Source organism: Propithecus coquereli, unplaced genomic scaffold, assembly GCF_000956105.1.
Source record: "Propithecus coquereli isolate 6110/MARCELLA unplaced genomic scaffold, Pcoq_1.0 Scaffold95, whole genome shotgun sequence".
In the NCBI taxonomy this organism is placed as follows: Eukaryota; Metazoa; Chordata; class Mammalia; order Primates; family Indriidae; genus Propithecus; species Propithecus coquereli.
The window spans coordinates 2,195,117-2,214,750 of record NW_012155840.1 but is presented as its reverse complement, the minus strand read 5'-3'; the positions used below and the strand labels follow the sequence as shown (position 1 = coordinate 2,214,750).

Sequence of the window (19,634 nt, the reverse complement as noted above, 5' to 3'; positions counted from 1 at the left end):
ATTATAAACAAGCATTCCTCCGATATATTGCAGGTTCTATTCCAGACCACTACAATAAAGCAGATATCACAACAAAGCGAGTCACATGAATTTTTTGGTTTCCTAGTGCATATAAAAGTTATGGTTATACAAAAATTTAAAAAATACCTAGGAATAAACTGAGAAAGTAAAAGATCTCTACAAGGAGAACTACAAAATACTGATTAAAGAAATAGTAATGACACAGACAAATGGAAAAACATCCCATGCTCATGGATTGGAAGAATCAATGTTATTAAAATGACCATACTGCCCAAAGCAATCTAGAGATTCAGTACAATTGCTATCAAAATACCAACATCACTTTTCAAAGAATAATCCTAAAATTCATATGGAACCAAAAAAGAGTCGAAATAGCCAAAGCAATCCTAAGCAAAGAGAACAAATCTGGAGGCATTATATTACCTCTTTTCAAATTATACTACAAGCCTATAGAACCAAAAAAGCATGATACTGATATAAAAGTAGACATATAGATCAATGGAACAGAATAGAGAACCCAAAAATAAAGCCATATACCTACAACCAACTGATCTTCAACATAACAGACAAAAATGTACACTGGGGAAAGGATATCCTATTAAATAAATGGGGCTAGGGAAATTGGATAGCCATATGCAGAATAATGAAGCTGGATCCCTATCTCTCACTATACACAGATATTAACTCAAGATGGATTAAAGACTTACATGTAAGACCTGAAACCATAAAAATTCTAGAATAAAACCCAGGAAAAACTCTTCTGAACATTGGCCTAGACAAAGAATTTATGACTAAGACCCTAAAAGTAAATACATCAAAAACAAAAGTAAATATATGGGACTTAATTAAAGAAAAAGTTTCTACACAGCAAAAGAAATGATCAACAGAGTAAATAGACAACCTACAGAATGGGAGAAAATATTCACAACGTATGCATCTGACAAAGGACTAATATCCAGAATCTACAAGGAACTCAAACAAATCAACAAGAAGAAAACAAATAACCCCATTAAAAAGTGGACAAAGACATGAAGATTTTTCAAAAGAAGATATACACATGCCCAAAAAACATATGAAAAAATGCTGACCATCACTAATCATGAGGGAAATGCAAATTAAAACCATGTGAGATATCACCTTACCCCTGTCAGAATGGCTGTTATGAAAAAGTCAAAAAACAATAGATGTTGGCACAGATGTGGTGAAAAGAGAACACTTACACAGTGTTGGTGGGAATGTAAAATAACACAACCTCTATGGAAAACAAGATGGAGATTCCTCAAAGAACTAAAAGTAGACCTACCATTCAATCCATCCTTCCCGCTACTGGTTATCTGCCCAAAGGAAAAGAGTCATTATATCAAAAAGACACCTGCACTCACTTGTATGTTTATCGCAGTACAATTCACAATTGCAAATATATGGAATCAATTTAAGTGCTCATCAACCAATGAGTAGATAAAGAAAATGTGGTGTACATATACCATAGAATACTACTCAGCTACAAAAAAAAAGAATGAAATACTGTCTTTTGCAGCAACTTGGATGGAACTGGAGGTCATTATCCTAAGTGAAGTAACCCAGGAATGGAAAACCATTAAGTGAGAAAATACCAATGTTCTTATTTAAAAGAAGGATCTAAGTTGTGGGTACTCGTGATTATAAGAGAGGAGTATACATGACATTGGAAGCTCAGAACAGAGAAGGGAAAAGGGGAAATTATCTGTAGGGTACAATGTATACTTCTCAGGTGATGGGTACACTAAAAGGCCAGACTTCACCACTATACAATACACGCATGTAACACAAACCATTTGTATGCTCTAAATCTATTGAGATTTTAAAAAAGGAAAAAGTTATGTTTATACTATACTGTAGTCTATTAAGTATTAAATAGCATCGTGTCTAAAAAAATGTATATACTTTAATTTAACAATACTTTATTGCTAAAAAAATGCTAACCATCAACAGCATGTGCTCACTTCATGTTTCTGTGCCATGTTTTGCTAATTCTCATAATATTTCAAACTTTTTAAATTATTATTATTATTATTATTACATCTGTGATGGTGATCTGGGATCAGTGATCTTTGATGTTCCCATTGTAATCACTTTGGGGCACCATGAGCCATGCCTATTTAAAATGGTGGACTTAATCAGTAAATGGTGTGTGTTTTCTGACTGCTGTTCCCCCATCTCTCTTCCTCTCCTCAGGCCTCTGTATTCCCTGAGACACAACAGTATTGAAATTAGGCCAATTATTATAATAACCCGACAGTGGCCTCTAAGTGTTCAAGTGAAATGAAAAGTCACACATCTCTCACTTTAAATCAAAAGCTAGAAATGATCAAAGCAGTGAGGAAGGCATGTCAAAAGCTGAGATAAGCCAAAATCTAGGCCTCTTGCACCAAACATTTAGCAAAGTTGTAAATGCAAAGGGAAAGTTCTTGAAGGAAATTAAAAGTGCTGCTCTGTTGAATACATGAATGATAAGAAACTGAAGCAGTCTTAGTGCTGATATGGAGAAAGTTTTAGTGGTCTGGATAGAAAATCCAACCAGCCACAACTTTGCCTTAAGCCAAAGCCTGATTCAGAGCAAGGCCCTAACTCTCTTCAATTCTGTGAAGGCTGGGAGAGATAAGAAAGCTGCAGAAGAAGAGTTTGAAACTAGCAGAGGTAGGTTCATGATGTTTAAGGTTAAAAGACATCTCCATAACATAAAAGTGCAAAGTGAAGCTGCAAGCACTTCTGTAGAAGCTGCAGCAAGTTATCCGGAAGATCTAGCTAAGATAATTGATGAAGGTGGCTACATTAAACAACATGTAGGCAAAACAGCCTTCTAGTGGAAGAAGATGCCATCTAAGACTTTCATAGCTAGTGAGGAAAAGTCAATGCTTGGCTTCAAATCTTCAAAGGACAAACTGACTTTCTTGTTAGGGGCTAATGCAGCTGGTGACATGTTGAAGCCATGCTTATTTGCCATTCTGAAAATCCCAGGGCCATTAAGAATTATGCTAAGTCTACTCTGCCTGTGGCCTATACGTGGAAAAGGAAAGCCTGGATGACAGCACATCTGTTTACAGAATTGTTTGCTGAATATTTTAAGCCCACTGTTGAGACCTACTGCTTAGAAAAAAAGATTCCTTTCAAAATACTACTGCTTTTGACAATGCACCTAGTTACTCAAGAGCTCTGATGGTGATGTACAAGGAGATTAATCTTGCTTTCATGCCTGCTAACACAACATCCGTTCTGCAGCCCATGGATAAAGGAGTCATTTTGATTTTCAAGTCTTATTATTTAAAAAATACATTTTGTAAGACTATTGTTGTCATAGATAGTGATTTCTCTGATGGATTCTTTTTCTGTGTCTGTGGTTTATTTATAGATCTTTGGAACACTGAGGTTGCCTAAGAATAAACTCAGGCAATAGTCCACATAGGTTTTCACAAATGTGTGTGTGTCACACAAAGCCTTCAAGAAATTCCCAGTGGAGGCCTCTGACAAAAAATCTTTTAGTGAAGTAATTCTAAAAGAAATGCTCTCTTAAAATATATTTATCATCTTATATTTGGCTAACACTTTAAATGCATCAAAATCTAAGAATGACACCCAAGCCAGTTAATTGGCTAAGTAAATTGAAAACTGGAAAAAATTCACCATTCTAGATCCCAGTAAGAATATTTGTGATTCATAGGAGGGGGTCAAAATAGCAACATTAACAGTAGTTTGGAAGAAGTTGAGGCCAGCCCTCGTGATTGACTTTGAGGGCTTCAGGCTTCCGTGGAGGAAGTCACTGCAGATGTGGTGGAAATAGCAAGAGAACTAGAATTAGAAGAGGAGCCTGAAGATGTGACTGAATTGAACAGATGAGGAGTTGCTTCTTATGGATGAGTAAAGAAAGTGTTTTTTGAGATGGAATCTACTCCTGGTGAAGATGCTGTGAACATTGTTGAAATGACAATAGGGGATTCAAAATAGCATATAAACTGAGTTGATAAAGCAGCAGCAGGGTTTGAGGGGACTGACTCTAGTTTTGAAAGAAGTTCTTTTGTGGGTAAAATGCTATCAAATAGCGTAGCATGCTACAGAGAACTCTTCCATGAAGTGTCAATCAGTGAGGCAGCCTTCATTGTTGTCTTTAAGAAATTGCCACAGCCACCCCAGCCTTCAGCAGCCACCACCTTGATCAGTCTGCAGCCATCAACATCGAGGCAAGACTCTCCACCTATAAAAACATTAGGACTCACTGAAGGTTCAGGTGATCATTAGCATTTTTTTAGTGTTAAAGTATTGTTAAATCAAGGTATGTACATGGTTTTTTTTTAAGACAATGCTATTTCACACTTCATAGACTGTAGTATAAGCATAACTTATGTGTACTGGGAAACCAAAAAATTCACGTGACTCACTTTGTTGCAATACTTGCTTTATTGCAGTGGTCTGGAACCAAACCTGCAATATCTCTGAGGTATGCCTGTAAGTTATTTACTGTTTTTGTTGGTTTTTGAAGGATGAATATGAGGTTCCATTCTGACTCTATTCCATTCTACCAACACATTAATATTAATTCTCAAATTGCAGAGATTTTTTTTTTGCTGTAACATTGAACAACCTTATACTGTATTAGGATAGGGAGGTTAAGTTCTGATGTGGTATTTCTAAAAACTGAGTAGTAATCACATTTGTTAAATGATGCTCTCTCTAAAGGTTTCATCTCTTTCCGCATATATGTAGTACCCTCTCAGAACACTGTACTAGACGGGGCTGATGTCTATAGAAATTATATTTCTATGGAGCATTAAAAAAGAATGCAGGTATTAAGGGAGGGAAAACAAGAGAGAGAACATATTCTATTTGTTAGTCTAATCTTTTTTTTTTTCGAGACAGAGTCTCACTATGTTGCCTGGATTAGAGTGCCGTGGCGTCATCCTAGCTCACAGCAACCTCAAACTCCTGGGCTCAAGTGATCCTTCTGCCTCACCCTTCCAAGTAGCTGGGACTACAGGCCTGCGCCACCATGCCCGGCTAATTTTTTCTATATATTTTTAGTTGTCTGATTAATTTCTTTCTATTTTTAGTAGAGACGGGGTCTCGCTCTTGCTCAGGCTAGTTTCGAACTCCTGAGCTCAAAAAAACCCGCCCGCCTCGGCCTCCCAGAGAGCTAGGATTACAGGCGTGAGCCACCGCGCCCGGCTTGTTAGTCTAATCTTTAGTCGTTTTACTTCATCTTGGATATGAATTCTTAAAATTATAGTAAATTTTAACTCTATATACCTTGGATTTAATAATGAATCTAAAGCACTACTCTTTTGGATTAAAAAATAATAAAAAGGTTTTCCAGAATATTCCTCTTTACATTGATTTAAGGTTCTTTAAGTCTTAATTATTTAAAGTTGTTATGCATTCAGTGTTTAATTTTAAATCTAATGAATTGTTAGCATTTACATAAAATAGTATTTAACATTTTAATTAAAGTTAAAATATAGATTATGCTCACTTTCTTTATAAAATGCATTTGCTGTTTTGTTCTATGGTAAAATTAAGATCATCTACATGAAATTTCACATCTGGACATGTTTTTGTCATAATCTGAATCCATGAATCTCTCTTTATGGTGTGAAAGAAGAGATGAATTTGTCAGGTGGCATGAGAAAGGAAACAAGTGAGAGAAGGAATCACAATTTAATTTTTCCATTGAAGTCTTCCTTTTCCCCCTACCCTTGCACCCTAAAGATCTTAGCGCATTTTGGGAAACCACTAATAACGGTGTCATCTCATTATATAAACTGCATAATTGCGTAGTTTGGACCTAGAGCTATTACACAACAAACAAGCAAAGCAAATGCTACCTCTTTTTAGGTTTAGCTTGAGGTTTTGGAGACGCAGCATATCAATTTTTGGTAATTTTTTCCCAGTATTCATTCTTACTTGGAATAAAAAAATCATCTCTCCCATATTTAGGAGGAAAGATCCTATCTTCCTATTGATAATAGAAGGTAACAGGATAATCATAGCAATGATAATCTGATGTCATTTTAGACCTAGCAAGACTAGATTATCTGTGACCCAGATAAAATAATTAGAAATTACTTTAACATAAAAATAGTGGATTTCTAATCTCATTTTCAAGGTTAAAAGATCTCAACAGGACCAGATGTTTCTGTTAAATAGACTCATCCAAAGCCCAGTTCTAAAAGATTACCTTGATTATTTTTAGATTTAATTTTAAACAGGATTTAAATACACGTTTGTGCATTTTTACTAAAATTAATATTGAAGTTAAAATGTTTTCACAACAATCTCTACTTTCAGGCATTCTTTTTTATTTAGAACAGGTTATTCTAATTATTTCTTAGACTGTTCAGCGTTTTTTTTCTTTTGCTGTTTCTGAATGAAATGGATAGTGATGTTGTTATTAACGTAATTGATGTAGTCAGAATTATTGAGCAGTAGTTCACACATAGCCAAGAATAATGTCCATTGTGATGAGCACCAATACTGTGTTGGGTGACTATTCGTCATGTTTTCAGTCACTGGGCTTGGAGAGAGTTAATCAAGAAGTGCTGTAACAGCTGGTACAGCACATTCTGGTGAGGTTCTGACAGTGAGCTATTGTGTATCATGACACTGCTCTGACAGTTTATCTAAATTTTATATACAAGCATTTTTGTTTTCTGGGCACTGTGGAGTTTATTTAATAGGGTAAGCTTTTGATGATGTCTCTGGAGCTTAGTGCTTTTCTCAGTTGTGGTGAGGTTGGGGATAGAATGAGGAAGATGCATTCAGTTGTAATTTTGTAAAAGGTTTAAAATCTCAAAGAAATAATCAATGATTTTTGCATTTGGTCTCACAGGTACTATTGTTGGATTCTGTTTGAATTACTAAAGATAGCTTAAAACAAAGCTTTTCAAATTAAAAGAAGAAAATATTTTCTCCCGTAAATACTAGGTCATGTTTAACTTGCAAAGTTAATGTTCACCTAAATAAATACAAAAAGAATCACAAATGCAGGGGTGACAATTTTAACTTGGCTATCTCACACAATTAAAAGTATCATATGTTCAAAATGTTAAATTAGTTTAAAGGAGATTATTTATTAAGTAGCATTTCACTAATCAATTAGTGGATTTACTTGCCCTTTAATATATACCCAGAAATGTAGTCCTGAGATTATTAATCCTTATAATTAAATTTTGCCTAGTATCCTTCTGAATCAATGTGGTAAATTACCAGCATTCAGTACAATATCTATACAAACTATGTTTGGTCTAGTCAACTCCAAATCAGTGTTGCAGATACAGAAATCATTGCTAATTATGCTGCACCCAGCTCACTTATACTTCTATAAAGAGAGCCCTCTATAGCATTTTTTGTTTTCCTTTCTGAATTACATTTTTGTTTAATAAAAAAGTATTTCTAATATAGTATTTCCAGTTGTTAATATTGTGTAAAATATTGTCTCAGTAGCTTTTAAAACCTTGAAAAATCATTAAAACTTACAAAGTGTCACTTCTTTTTTTATATGCTTTTAATGTCATATACTAATATTGGATATGACTTTTTTTAAATTTTGAATACAATAAAGAACTTTATAGAAACTAGGTTCCCCCTAGTCAAGGCATTAGTTTAACTACCAAGTTACATTTCATAGTAATATAAAAATATTCTTTTTATAAAAGAATTATCAAAATTATTGCCATCATCAAAATTATGTGTAGAATTGGATTTCTTTTTAGCATGAACATGTTTCTTTGTAAAAATGTATTTATATTGCATAATTTCTCATTGTTCGGTGTAATAAACAGCTTGGAAGTATTTCTGATAAAATTAAAAGTAATTAAAAACAATTTGTATCTGTTTACATAATTTTTTTCAATAGGATAGTGCATTTTAATTATCTTAAAGCATTACTAATAGCTTGAGTGCTTAAATAGAGGCCCTTTAATTTTTTTTTTTTTCCGATAAGGAAGCTAAACATTTATTAGTTTTCCTTGTATTTGCAATTTTCCCCAGACATTCATTTTATTATCTCGTGATCTGAGTCCACATGAATATTTAATCTGACTTTAAAACATTGTGGAATTGGGCAGAGCAGTGAATCTTATAGTTCAATTGTGATATTTGCCACAATGATTCATATACTTCTCTCTGTCATATTCTATTGATATTAGTCCCTAAATCTCAACCAGTGGGGCACATTAAATGCCCATTTTACTTCTACCGATAACCAAAAATCTTATCAAAAGTATAATTTTGGTGTTAAAAATGTAAGAGTGGTTGAATTTGAGTGTTGATTGTAAACATAATTTTTCAGCTGTTTCAAATATTCTAGTTAGTGTAAGATTTATTTATTCAGTACATTATTGTGTGTAATTGTCCTCTCTGGCTTCCTCGACATATTCCTATTTAGTTACTTCTTGTATACTTAAGTACTTTTACTAGACTGAAAATTCCTTGATGCTAAGGACTGTGTCATAATACTTAGTACATTTTGATGGATGGATAAATGAGTGAATGGTTTATGTATTTAGGACTTGTTTTTTCAACTGTATTATAAGCTCCTAGAGGGCATAGGATTTTATATGTGTAGTCACACATAGCCACTATCATTTTATCTTTCATTATAAAAACTACTTTTTCTTTGTTTAAACAAAATTTTGAAGTGACATTCTGATGTAATCGAGATGTTCTATATCTTCCAGACCTCTTATCGTGTTTAGTAGGTAATGTCAATTAAAAACTGCATTATCATTTCTTGAGTTATTAGGGGATTTAACATATATTAACTCAATTAATATATGTTAACAAAATCCTGTGAGGTAAGCATTATTATTTGGAAATTGAGGTGTAGAGTTTTAAAAGTTTCTTTAGGTCATACAGTGAGAAAGTGGCTTGATGAAGAAAAGTGTGGGAATTATTTTGGAAAGAGATTTTCAGTGCCTCCAAGTGTAAGATCTGCTGCTCTCTCTCTTTGGTTCCATGGTTGATTAGATGTTTATGTGAACTTCAAGTCACTAATAAAAGAAATTGCTGGTCTTCTGTTGGAAATGATGGTTAAAGAACCATTCATTTCAAATGTGGATAAGTATGAGTTCTGACTTCAAAGGAGAGAGTGCTAAGATTAAGAGGACACTTTTCTCTTTAGATTGCCAAAAAAAAAAGCAAAAATACCTGAAAATAAGGAATCATGCTGTTTCTGTCCATGCCCAATTAGTTTAGTGCTACAAATGTATCAGTTACTCATTGTGTATAATATATGCTGCGAGGTGCTATGGAAAAATTTAAATTCAGAATTAAGTGAGCTGCTGTTCATATACTGATCAGAGGTGCTAAGAGGTCAAATGAAAATCTTTCTTAGAATTAGTAGAAATTAGTAATGGATAAAACAGGTATATAATCTCTAATTGTAAAAAACTTTCTTGAATAGTGTATTATAAATTATTTTTATGTCTAATTGACACACAATAATTGTCCATATCTATGGGGTACAATGTGATATTTCAATACATGTATACATTGTATAATGATCAAATCAGGGTAATTAGCATATTCATCACTTCAACCATTTATTTATCCTTTCTTTGTGGTGGGAACATTCAGAATGCTCTCTTCTAGCTATTTTGAGGTATACAATACCTTATTGTTGACTATAGTCACCCTGCTGTGCAATTGGACACCAAAACTTTTTCTTCCTTGCTAATTGTAACTTTGTACCCGTTTATCAACCTCTTCCCATCCTCCACTCTCTACTACCCTCCCCAGTCTCTCGTACCCACTACTTTCGTGAGATCAGCTTTTTTAGATTCCACATGTGAGTGAGAACATTTGGTATTTGTCTTTCTGTGTTTGGCTTATTTCGCATAACATAATGTCCTCCAGGTTCATCTGTGTTACTGTGAATGACTGGGTTTCATTCTTTTTTATGGTTGCATTGTATTCCATTGAGTATATATACCACATTTTCTTTATCCATTCATCCGTTGTTGTACACTTAGGTTGGCTGTTGTGAATAGTGCTGCAGTAAACATGAGAGTACTACATACTGATTTCATTTCCTTTGGATATATAGTTGTCCCTCAGTATCCACAGAGAACTGATTTCTGGACCATCTGCAGATACCAAAATACACTGATGCTCATGTCTCTTAAATTAAATGCCATAATATTTGCATATAACCTATGTACATCCTCCTGCATACTTTAAATCACCTCTAGATTACTTATAATACCTAATAGAATTTAAATGTTGTGTAATTAGTTGCTATACTATATTTTTTATTTGTATAATTTTTTATTTTTTTCAATTTTTTTTCCTGAATATTTTCTATCTGTAGTTGGTTGAATCCATGGATGCAGAACCCATGGATATGGAGTGCCAACCATATACCCAGTACTGGAATTGCTGGATCATATAGTAGTTCCATTTTAATTTTTTGAGGAACCTCCATACTGTTTTCCATAATGGCTATGCTAATTTACATTTCCACCAACAGTAAGGGTTCCCTATTCTCCACATCCTTGCCAATACTTATCTTTTGTCTTTTTGGTAATAGCCATTCTAACTAGACTGAGGTGATATCTCATTGTGGTTTTGATTTGTGTTTCTTTGATGATGAGTGATGTTGAGTATTTTTTTATATACCTTTTGGCCATTTGTATGTCTTCTTTGAAGAAAATGTCTATGTCTATTAAGGTCTTTGTTCATTTTTTAAATTGGATTATTTATTCTATTGCTGTTAAGTTGTTTGAGTTCCTTATGTGTTCTGGATAGTAACCCTTTGTTAGATGTATAATTTGCAAATATTTTCTCCCATTCTATAGATTGTCTCTTTACTCTGGTGACTGTTTCCTTTGCTGTGCAGAGGGGTTTTAGTTTGATATGATTCCATTTACCTATTTTTTGCTTTTGATGTCTTATCCAAAAAATCCTTGCCTAGTCCAATGTTATGAAGCATTTCCCTCTGTTTTCTTCTAGTAATTTTATAGGTTAAGGTCTTACATTTAAGTCTTTAATCCATTTCGAGTAGATTTGTGTACTGAATAGTGTTTTAAACTGTAGACTAAATTAACATAGAGTCATTGAATTAGGTAGCTATGTGCAGCAGAGTTAGAAGCATCGAAAGGACCTGTAATAAGACTAAAAAAGTGCAATCATTGAAGTTAGATTGAACTGTCTTTGAGGAGTCTAATGGAATATTCCTTTATCAGGTCTTCAGTTTGGCAGGTCTAGTAACTCCATTTGAAATTGTTTCCAGGGTTTATCAGGCCCAGAAGCAATGGATCTTACTTCCAGACTCAAAAGAGATAGTTGTAACAGATTGATTGTTTATTCCCTTATGCATGATTGTCAGGTGTGCCAAAGGACTCTTGAGCATATTCTTTCTCCTATATGACAACATACGTGGCAAAGTGTTGCTTGCTGAGAATGAGCTCAAAGCAGAATGAGTTAGTTAGATTGATTGTATCATCAAGCTATTGCTGCCAAGAAGACTGGATTCTCAGGTCTGTTAACAGGAAACCTCTGGTGATAAATTCTTGCCTTTTATTCCCCCACCCATTTTTTTTAAACATCAGCCAATAAATACTTCTCTCTCCCTTTCTGTTAAGAACTTCCCCACACCCATTCCATCAAAATCTTATTATTAGAATATAGTTTATTTTTTAAATAGTTGAACATTGTTTAGATTGAGCCTGAAAGATAATTTCTTAGGGTAAAATCAGCCATCAGGAGAAAAGAAAGTATTAGCTGATAAAATAGGTAAGTCCTATACTTCTGTAAGTCATGCTGTTTTTAATTTACACTTTTAGTTTTTAAAATAGTGAAGCATTCTCATATATCTTATAGTTATGCAGACTGATGCACGTCTTAGACATGTATTTTGATCATTAGACTATAATCAAGGCATAGATATTCTCTAGAAATAAGGTATCCTAATTATAGACAACCTACAGTAAAAACTTGTTTCTTATCATTCCTCGAAGAGTATATTTTTCCGAAGAGCTGAGTTTTACATGTAACTAAGAACTTATAAATTGTATTTATACTCCTTGAGGGTAGCAGTTGGTCCTTTCTTGATGAGCAAAAAAAGGTTTTCATTCTTTTGTAGTGAATGAAATTATCTGCACCAAAATATTTTAATTATTTAGTGTGTTCTGTAAAAAAAAAAATCCACATTGTATGCTTTTAAAACAGAGCAAAAGCTGGGCACGGTGGCTCACGCCTGTAATTCTAGCTCTCTGGGAGGCCAAGGCGGGCGGATTGTTTGAGCTCAGGAGTTCGAAACCAGCCTGAGCAAGAGCAAGACCCCGTCTCTACTAAAAATAATCAGACAACTAAAAATATATAGAAAAAATTAGCCGGGCATGGTGGCGCATGCCTGTAGTCCCAGCTACGCGGGAGGCTGAGGCAGGAGGATCGCTTGAGCCCAGGAGTTTGAGGTTGCTGTGAGCTAGGCTGACGCCATGGCACTCACTCTAGCCCGGGCAAAAGAGTGAGACTCTGTCTCAAAAAAAAACAGAGCAAAATAAGTATATTAAACTTAATTTGGCACTTGGGAATAGCTCGTGGTTTTCAGTATTCCTGGCAGTAGTGACCTCTTTCCTCTTCTAGTTTGTTGTTTTTGTCCTGCTTGTGAATATGATAACATGATAACTTGTGTTGTTCTGAGTGTGTTGTATAAGCGCCAGTGCAAAAATTGGATGACATGTTTGGCCGCTCAAATACAAATTGTAGTTTTTTTGTATGTCAGTATTCTGGATAGCTGAGTTTCGGAGAGATGAACATTTGCCATTTCCAGAGGAAACAAATAGCCTATTTTGGCCAGCCTCACAAATTCTGTTCAGAAATGATGTTAAACATCATATCCTTTAAAAGAATATCCATCTGCTTATGATCATTTAATAGGTAGTACTCTAGTTATTTCCTGAATCAGATTGTAGAACTGTGTCAAAAACCTTGAAAATAAAAGCTTTTTTCCATGTGAAATATCAATCTGAAATCTTTAAAGTTGATTCTTTTAATATCACAAATAAATTCCTCAAGGTTATAAGCAAGTTATGAATTTCTGCAGAGTAAAAATTTCCCTTAATATTATCTAGTGGTAATAGTCTGACCTTGCAATTGCCTTCCTTATCCTAAATAGGTTTGAGTTTTTAAGTGTCATTCATGACTGTGATTTTAGGCAATTCAATACTTTTCCTAATCGCACTTCTTGACTTCTATGCCATCATTTTTTGTTTGTTTGTTTGTTTGTACTTTTGCTCAATCTGTTCTAATTGCTTCGGACAACCTGTCACTATCAGACTCTAAGAAACTGTTAAAATGACTTCACTTCATTTACAGATGTGGAACTAGAGGCTCAGGTTTCCTCTAAGTCTCTAATCAATGTTCTCATGTGTTTGTAGACTCTTTTCATAAACTAAAACATTGTTTTAAGGAAATTATACAACAGAGCTGAGAAATGTTAATTATAAATAGAATTGTCATTGGATACCATGAATTTCGCAGCATGATAGGAAAACTAATGTAAATAGAACATGTAGCTAATCTATAATTTCTTTACAAATTCCTGGAAAATCTATAAATGAAACTCTGTTATTGGTTACTAGTCATCTAAAAAATAGATCTGTTTTCCCTTATGTAGGATAACTATAGTTATTCGGCTATTCATAGTGAGCATTTGATATGAGATATTCACGTAACATCTCTAAAGAGTTTTTAAAAGTGAAGGTCTGTTTATTATCATCACTGGAAAAAAACTACAGACAAGTAAGTTCTTGGGATTTGAGTTGCAGCCACAAGTATTTGCATGAATAGTAATGCTTAATAATAGAATAGTATACCTTCTATCATATGTGAGCAAGCTATTAAGGTAAAGTAAAGGGATAGGAAGAGAAAAACTTCTCTTTTATATATTTGAAAGAATATATTCTTTTGTACTGCTTGAAAGTATATTTAAAATATAAATATATATCTAAAAATAAGATTGTATAATTTGTGTTTTGAATTTTTGGATATTACTTATTGTAGCAGTTTGTCAATCTAATGATAGATCTTGTGTTAATACAAATTAAACCAGTATTTCTAGAAGCTGTCTTCTGTTTATTGAATTGTGTTTCTTACATATTTGTGTTAGAACCTTATAGAAAATATACAGTTAAGAAATTGTAGTATTATGAAAAGAATGATTTTTCTATTGAAAAAGAACACTAATAATTTAGTTTTCAGAGCAATAGATGTAATAATATGGCAGATTCATAGATTGCCTTGTTGAATTTTGTTCTTCATAGAAATTTAGAACCAGTAGCACTCTCCCAGCAGATTTCTATTCATTAGCATCTTTTGTGTCATTTTTGTATTTATTTTTTAATGCATATTCACTGACAGTTGAATTGAAAATAGATACTAGACTTAAAAAAGAATTGTTGAGCAATCATGTGTAATAAGAGGTTGTATTTGAATGAAGTGATACTGCCACACTTTTTGTTAGGTTTTGTATTTGAATAATTTTGAGGGGCATAATGTAATGTCAATTCTTTTTATCCAAGGGAATTCTAGCAATTTATGTAGATAATTTATAATTCTTAGTACTCATATATAAACTGTTTAAATCTTCAGCATATTCGCTGAATAGGATTTAAAACATCATAAAATAATATAAAATAAAGACTTGATAACTTTGTTACATCTGAGTATGATTTTTTTATTTTTAATAGGATACAACATCTATTGAGAAGATGTCAAACTGTTGTGAAGAAATGTAAGTATAAAAGTGAAGTGTGTAGTAGTATTTAAAAATGGAAACAACTGGACACATTTCACAAATATGTGCATATAGTGGAAATATAATGTAATGATGACTTTTTCTTAGCTCCTTGTCTGAGGCCTGAGCTAGACAAGCATACCCCAGTCTTACAGTAGGGGTCTTCTAGCCATGGTAGTTTTCAAACGAAATAAGTACTGATCATTCTTATTCCTTGTCTAACTAAAGTAAGTTAAATTATTTGTCCTAAAAGTACATCAAAAGAGATTTGCTACTGTGTTGTTGACAACACATTCTGTTAATCCTGAGATTCTCCTCTGCTTCAAAAGTTGCCCTACGTTGATTGACGACACAGATACAATATCTGCTATCCAGAGTTAAAACTCAGCTGCATGCCATAATGAAAGAAAAGCTGTATTTGTGATGCTGGGACACAATTCATCAGAGTCCAGTAATGGATCCCCAGCCAACCTGTATTGTTTTAGCTGACTGAAGTGCACCATGGGAGTGCTGTCTTTCACTAATAATGCTGTCTTCTGTAGATCGAGGCCCCGAAAGCCATGGCAGCAGACCTTCTCAGAAGTTTTTGGCACTCGTTGGAAGATCCTGTGGTTCATTCCTTTCAGGCAGAGGCAACCACTGCGAGTTCCCTACCACTTTGCCAATCACGTCTAAACAGATGGATGGTGGGCACAGATGGGTCCTCCATGCTGGAAATGCGTTACAGGTTTTATGATAATAGAACTATGACAGTCTTCAAGTCAATTAAAATCCACCCACCAATCTTAGGCATCATAATGTGCCCCAGGCTTTATTTTAATAGTGATCTTGATCCTGTTGTGGGACTCATACAAGATGTATATTTAAGTTTTAAAGCATGTTTACTTTCAAATTAGCTTTCCACAGGGATTTCTTTAAATGCTTTTGTAATTAAACTCAAAAGGCAGTGATTGGGATGAAATAATTGTACATAATTTCTTTTAGTACTGACAATGTTACAGATTTTAATTTATGGGAAATTTCAGATGTTTATTTAAAATTTTCACTTTTAAGCAGTACTAACCAAGTCTGAATTTAATTCTTCAGGTTTTACAAAAGTTGATACACCTTCTTATAATATGTAAATTTTACTTTTCAAATACATTTTAAAATACTACTTCCTTTTATTATATGTGCTGCAAGATTTTTAAAAATGCAGCAGCAAAGGAGTGAACAACAATAAAAGGGCACTGTTTTCTTAGGAGTAGCTTTCTGATGTTTTCTTCTTTTCTCTTCACCAAAACCAAGAATAAAACATTGTTAAAATAAAACACCAACTACCTACTTTATTATAAAGGAAAAATTAAAAAATTTTTCCACATTAATTTTCCTATTTTTTTCTCTTTACTGTTGTAATTATTGATTGTTATTAGAATATTTGTTCCTAGGAGAATTTGTGACTGGTGGGCATGTATTTCTATTTTACCCTAAGATGTTAATGAGCAAAAAGGGTAGAGAATTTGCAATAATTCCACAGTTACCTTTTCTAGTGAAGTTGTATTAGAATGCCTATGTTTTTAAAATGCTAGTATAACTAGATAATATATAATGTACAGTATAAAGAGGAATATTGTGCTTTTGAAAAAAAATATACTTTTTACTTTTATTTATCTACTAGTAGATCTAAAATTACACACTGAAGGTTTATATATAATAGATATTGGCCAACTCATTGAAATTTTATTTATAGGAAGCTCCTACATAAAATAAGTCACTAACTTTTATGTACTTGTAATCACCCAAATTGAAATTAAATTTTAATTGGCCAGCTATCATTTGCATTGAGAGACCTTTTTATTAGTAGCTAATGTTAGAAAATGACCTTAAAATAGAAAATATAATGATCTATATTTATCATTAGCCTTATACAAATTTAAATTGTTAATAGTGATATTCTTCTGGAAAGCATAGACCATTTGTATGAAAAGACATTTAGTATGCTTTGCAAAAATTCAGCTTTTAATTTTTTTCCATTAGAAAACTGCAAAACTCATATATCCTTTTAAAACATTTATTTACTCACATTCCTCCCCTTGAAGAGAAGATGGAAAGAGTCTACTGTTCTTGAACCATATTAATGTTTTCCTTTTAGTTAGTTTTGAAAGTAAAGAATCATACCTGGAAAATAATAAAACGGAAGGTTACCATTGTCAGCCAATTTGCTACAGTGTGGTTAGTTATTTCACAAATTGTAAATATCTTATAGAATATTCTGAAGTAATAGAATAAGCTCTTCTCAGAGATGTTAATATCATGTTTTTCATATTCTAATTATAATGCTAATATTTATTACTTAAAAACTTAGAAGTGGCAGATGAACGTATTTATTGGTACTGAAAGAGACATAGTAAATTGAATATAAGAAATATATTTATAAAGCTTAATGAAACACTAAATTAGTATGTTCATGTCAGACAAATGGGTTGGATTTTGTGCAAACTAATTGACCAAATTTGGCCTGGTGACAGACTGTTACAACGAAGTAATGGGTAGATAATGTGGGTAGATATCGGTTGAATGCCTTATGTTGTATACATTCCTTTCAAATAAGGACCTTGAAAAAACAGCAGAGCCAAGTGAAGACCCCCTGAAGAGCTTTGTGGCCATATATACACACCGTGTGGTAGCAGTAGCTATGCTGAAAAGTATTGGGGAGGTCTCTTCCCCACTTTGAGGATTTGTGCTTTTGTTTTTCTTAGATTTACCACCACCAGGACACATGCTCTTCTCTCCTTTCTCTTTACCCTCCCTGGTCCTGATTTCCTCTGTACCCAATTCCTTTAAGTTATTGGACTACAAACTAATACACTAGAAAAGCATATGCTTATTTTGTTTGAATGGCAGAAATGCTACGTATCAATATATTTATATAAGAATCTATATTAAAGTATATCTATATATACTTACGTGGTAAGTTTCAGTATTCCCAAATTAGCAAACCTAACCCTACTGTGGGTTTGTAATTCCTGTTAGATGACTAGAGAGAAACCAACTGGCAGTTTCCTAGGGATTGCAAAAACTCTGGTGTTCTTTCTGCGCCCTCTTTTGGCTAATTGATGTAATTATACTGGCTCTACAGTTGTACTAGCCCTTAAGTAAATATTATAGCCAAATTCTGAACATGTCAGAGGTACAAATTTAAGGAGAAATATATGTACAAAAATGTAAAATTTTATGGAAATGAACATGTCACCATTTATGGTATTTCTGGTTCATAATAACGTGCTATTTCATTTATGTATATTCTCATATTTTTTGCTATCAATCACTAATTTATATCAGATCAAGATAAACTAATGTAAGCCATTTCAGGTATTTTATTTTAAACCTTATTTTGGCAAATCAGTTCCTTAGAATTAGAAAAGCTGTTACTTTAAAATTATCAATTTATTACAAAACACAAATTTATTGTTACAATGGCAACCAAGTATCTTATGTGTTTTAATGACTATCTAAAAAAATACATTTAGCTTTTTTATCTCAGTTTTGGAATGATTTTTTTAAATTGGCTGTATTGCCTTAAAAGAACAAATAAGAGATTATTAATTCTTTCTGTACCTTTCCTATTCTTTTCTTTGTTCTTTTTTAACTTTTTGGCCAGAGTTATGTCTGTAGCTTTAGTAACCAATTTATTGTGTACTCTAGATAACCCTGAAAATAACTAAATTACTAATGTAATCTATATGTTGGACTAAAGCATTTCTTTATAAACATTCCACTTAATTTTAAGCAAAATGTTAAGAAAAATTAAAGGATATTTTTATATTAGTAAAGTCATTTATCTGGCTTCCGCAAATGTAAGGTTTTTACCTAGGTACCGTAAATTACACTTCCTGAACAATCGTATTTGTTGTTTTTCGCAAACAAAAATGTATGTGGGCTTAGTGTAAACTCAAGATTGTAGGCAAAAAGACTGAGTTCAGAATATCCCAAACAGTAGGTATTCATTTAAAGAGCTGTTGGTACTTTATAACCCAGACTTACAGTTTAAAAATATTAAGTTAGCTGATGTTCCATTATAATAAAAATACCATTTTGCTTAAGAGTTGTATTAAAAATATTTGTGGTTAAAATAAAAGATAGCTATTAAAATTGTAGTTAACATATTATTAACCTCTTTTTCAGAAGAAAGCAGTTTATTTTTAATAGTAATGAAATAGACAGCATAAGATACATAAAGTTCAGTGTAACAACTGAGTTAGAACTTCTGTCAGAATTAACGTTAAAATCGGTCCATTTTTGCTAAATGCATAGAGGTATTTTTCTCTAAGGATGGTGGCTAATTATAACTATTCTTTATCAGGCTTTCAAGTCACTTCCATACAAGTTACTAGGTGGAGATATGTTTCGCTCAAAAGGGCATATTAATTTTGAATGCTAATCATGAAAACTTAAGCTAGGATAACACTTTCAACCAAGTAGTATAAACTAATTTAGATTATGGCCACAAAACTTTCTATGTGCTAGATCATGGGGCAGTTTGTTCTTACATGTATTGCTATAAAATTACTATGTGTCCAGCTCTGGTTTAATATGGCATTAATATTCATTAACAGAGCCGCTAGTCTCTTGCTGGACTTTTCTCTAGTCTCTGACTACTTCTCTTATACTTCATATATCAATAGATTACCCAGCTCAGGTTTATTAACATATAGTTACTTCATTAAATAAACTTTTGACATGACCTCTAATAGACATAGATATACCTAGAATCTATTTGATAAAGTTTACACATACAAATATTAAGTAGTTTACTAATAGATACAAGTATTAGATTTCTCACCTAACTCTACTGCTATTGCTTTTAAAA

At 33.0% G+C, this 19,634-nt stretch overlaps 1 protein-coding gene across 1 annotated transcript in view; it reads left to right on the top strand.

The window, feature by feature from the left end:
- ZDHHC21 (zinc finger, DHHC-type containing 21) overlaps window positions 1-15,691 on the top strand; it is a 67,820-nt gene extending 52,129 nt beyond the window's left edge. The window contains exons 7-8 of the mRNA XM_012665005.1: window positions 14,739-14,782; window positions 15,328-15,691. Coding sequence (XP_012520459.1) covers window positions 14,739-14,782; window positions 15,328-15,460 — 177 coding nt within the window. The 3' untranslated portion in view covers window positions 15,461-15,691. The remainder of the gene's footprint in view (window positions 1-14,738; window positions 14,783-15,327) is intronic.
- Window positions 15,692-19,634: the final 3,943 nt, after the last annotated feature.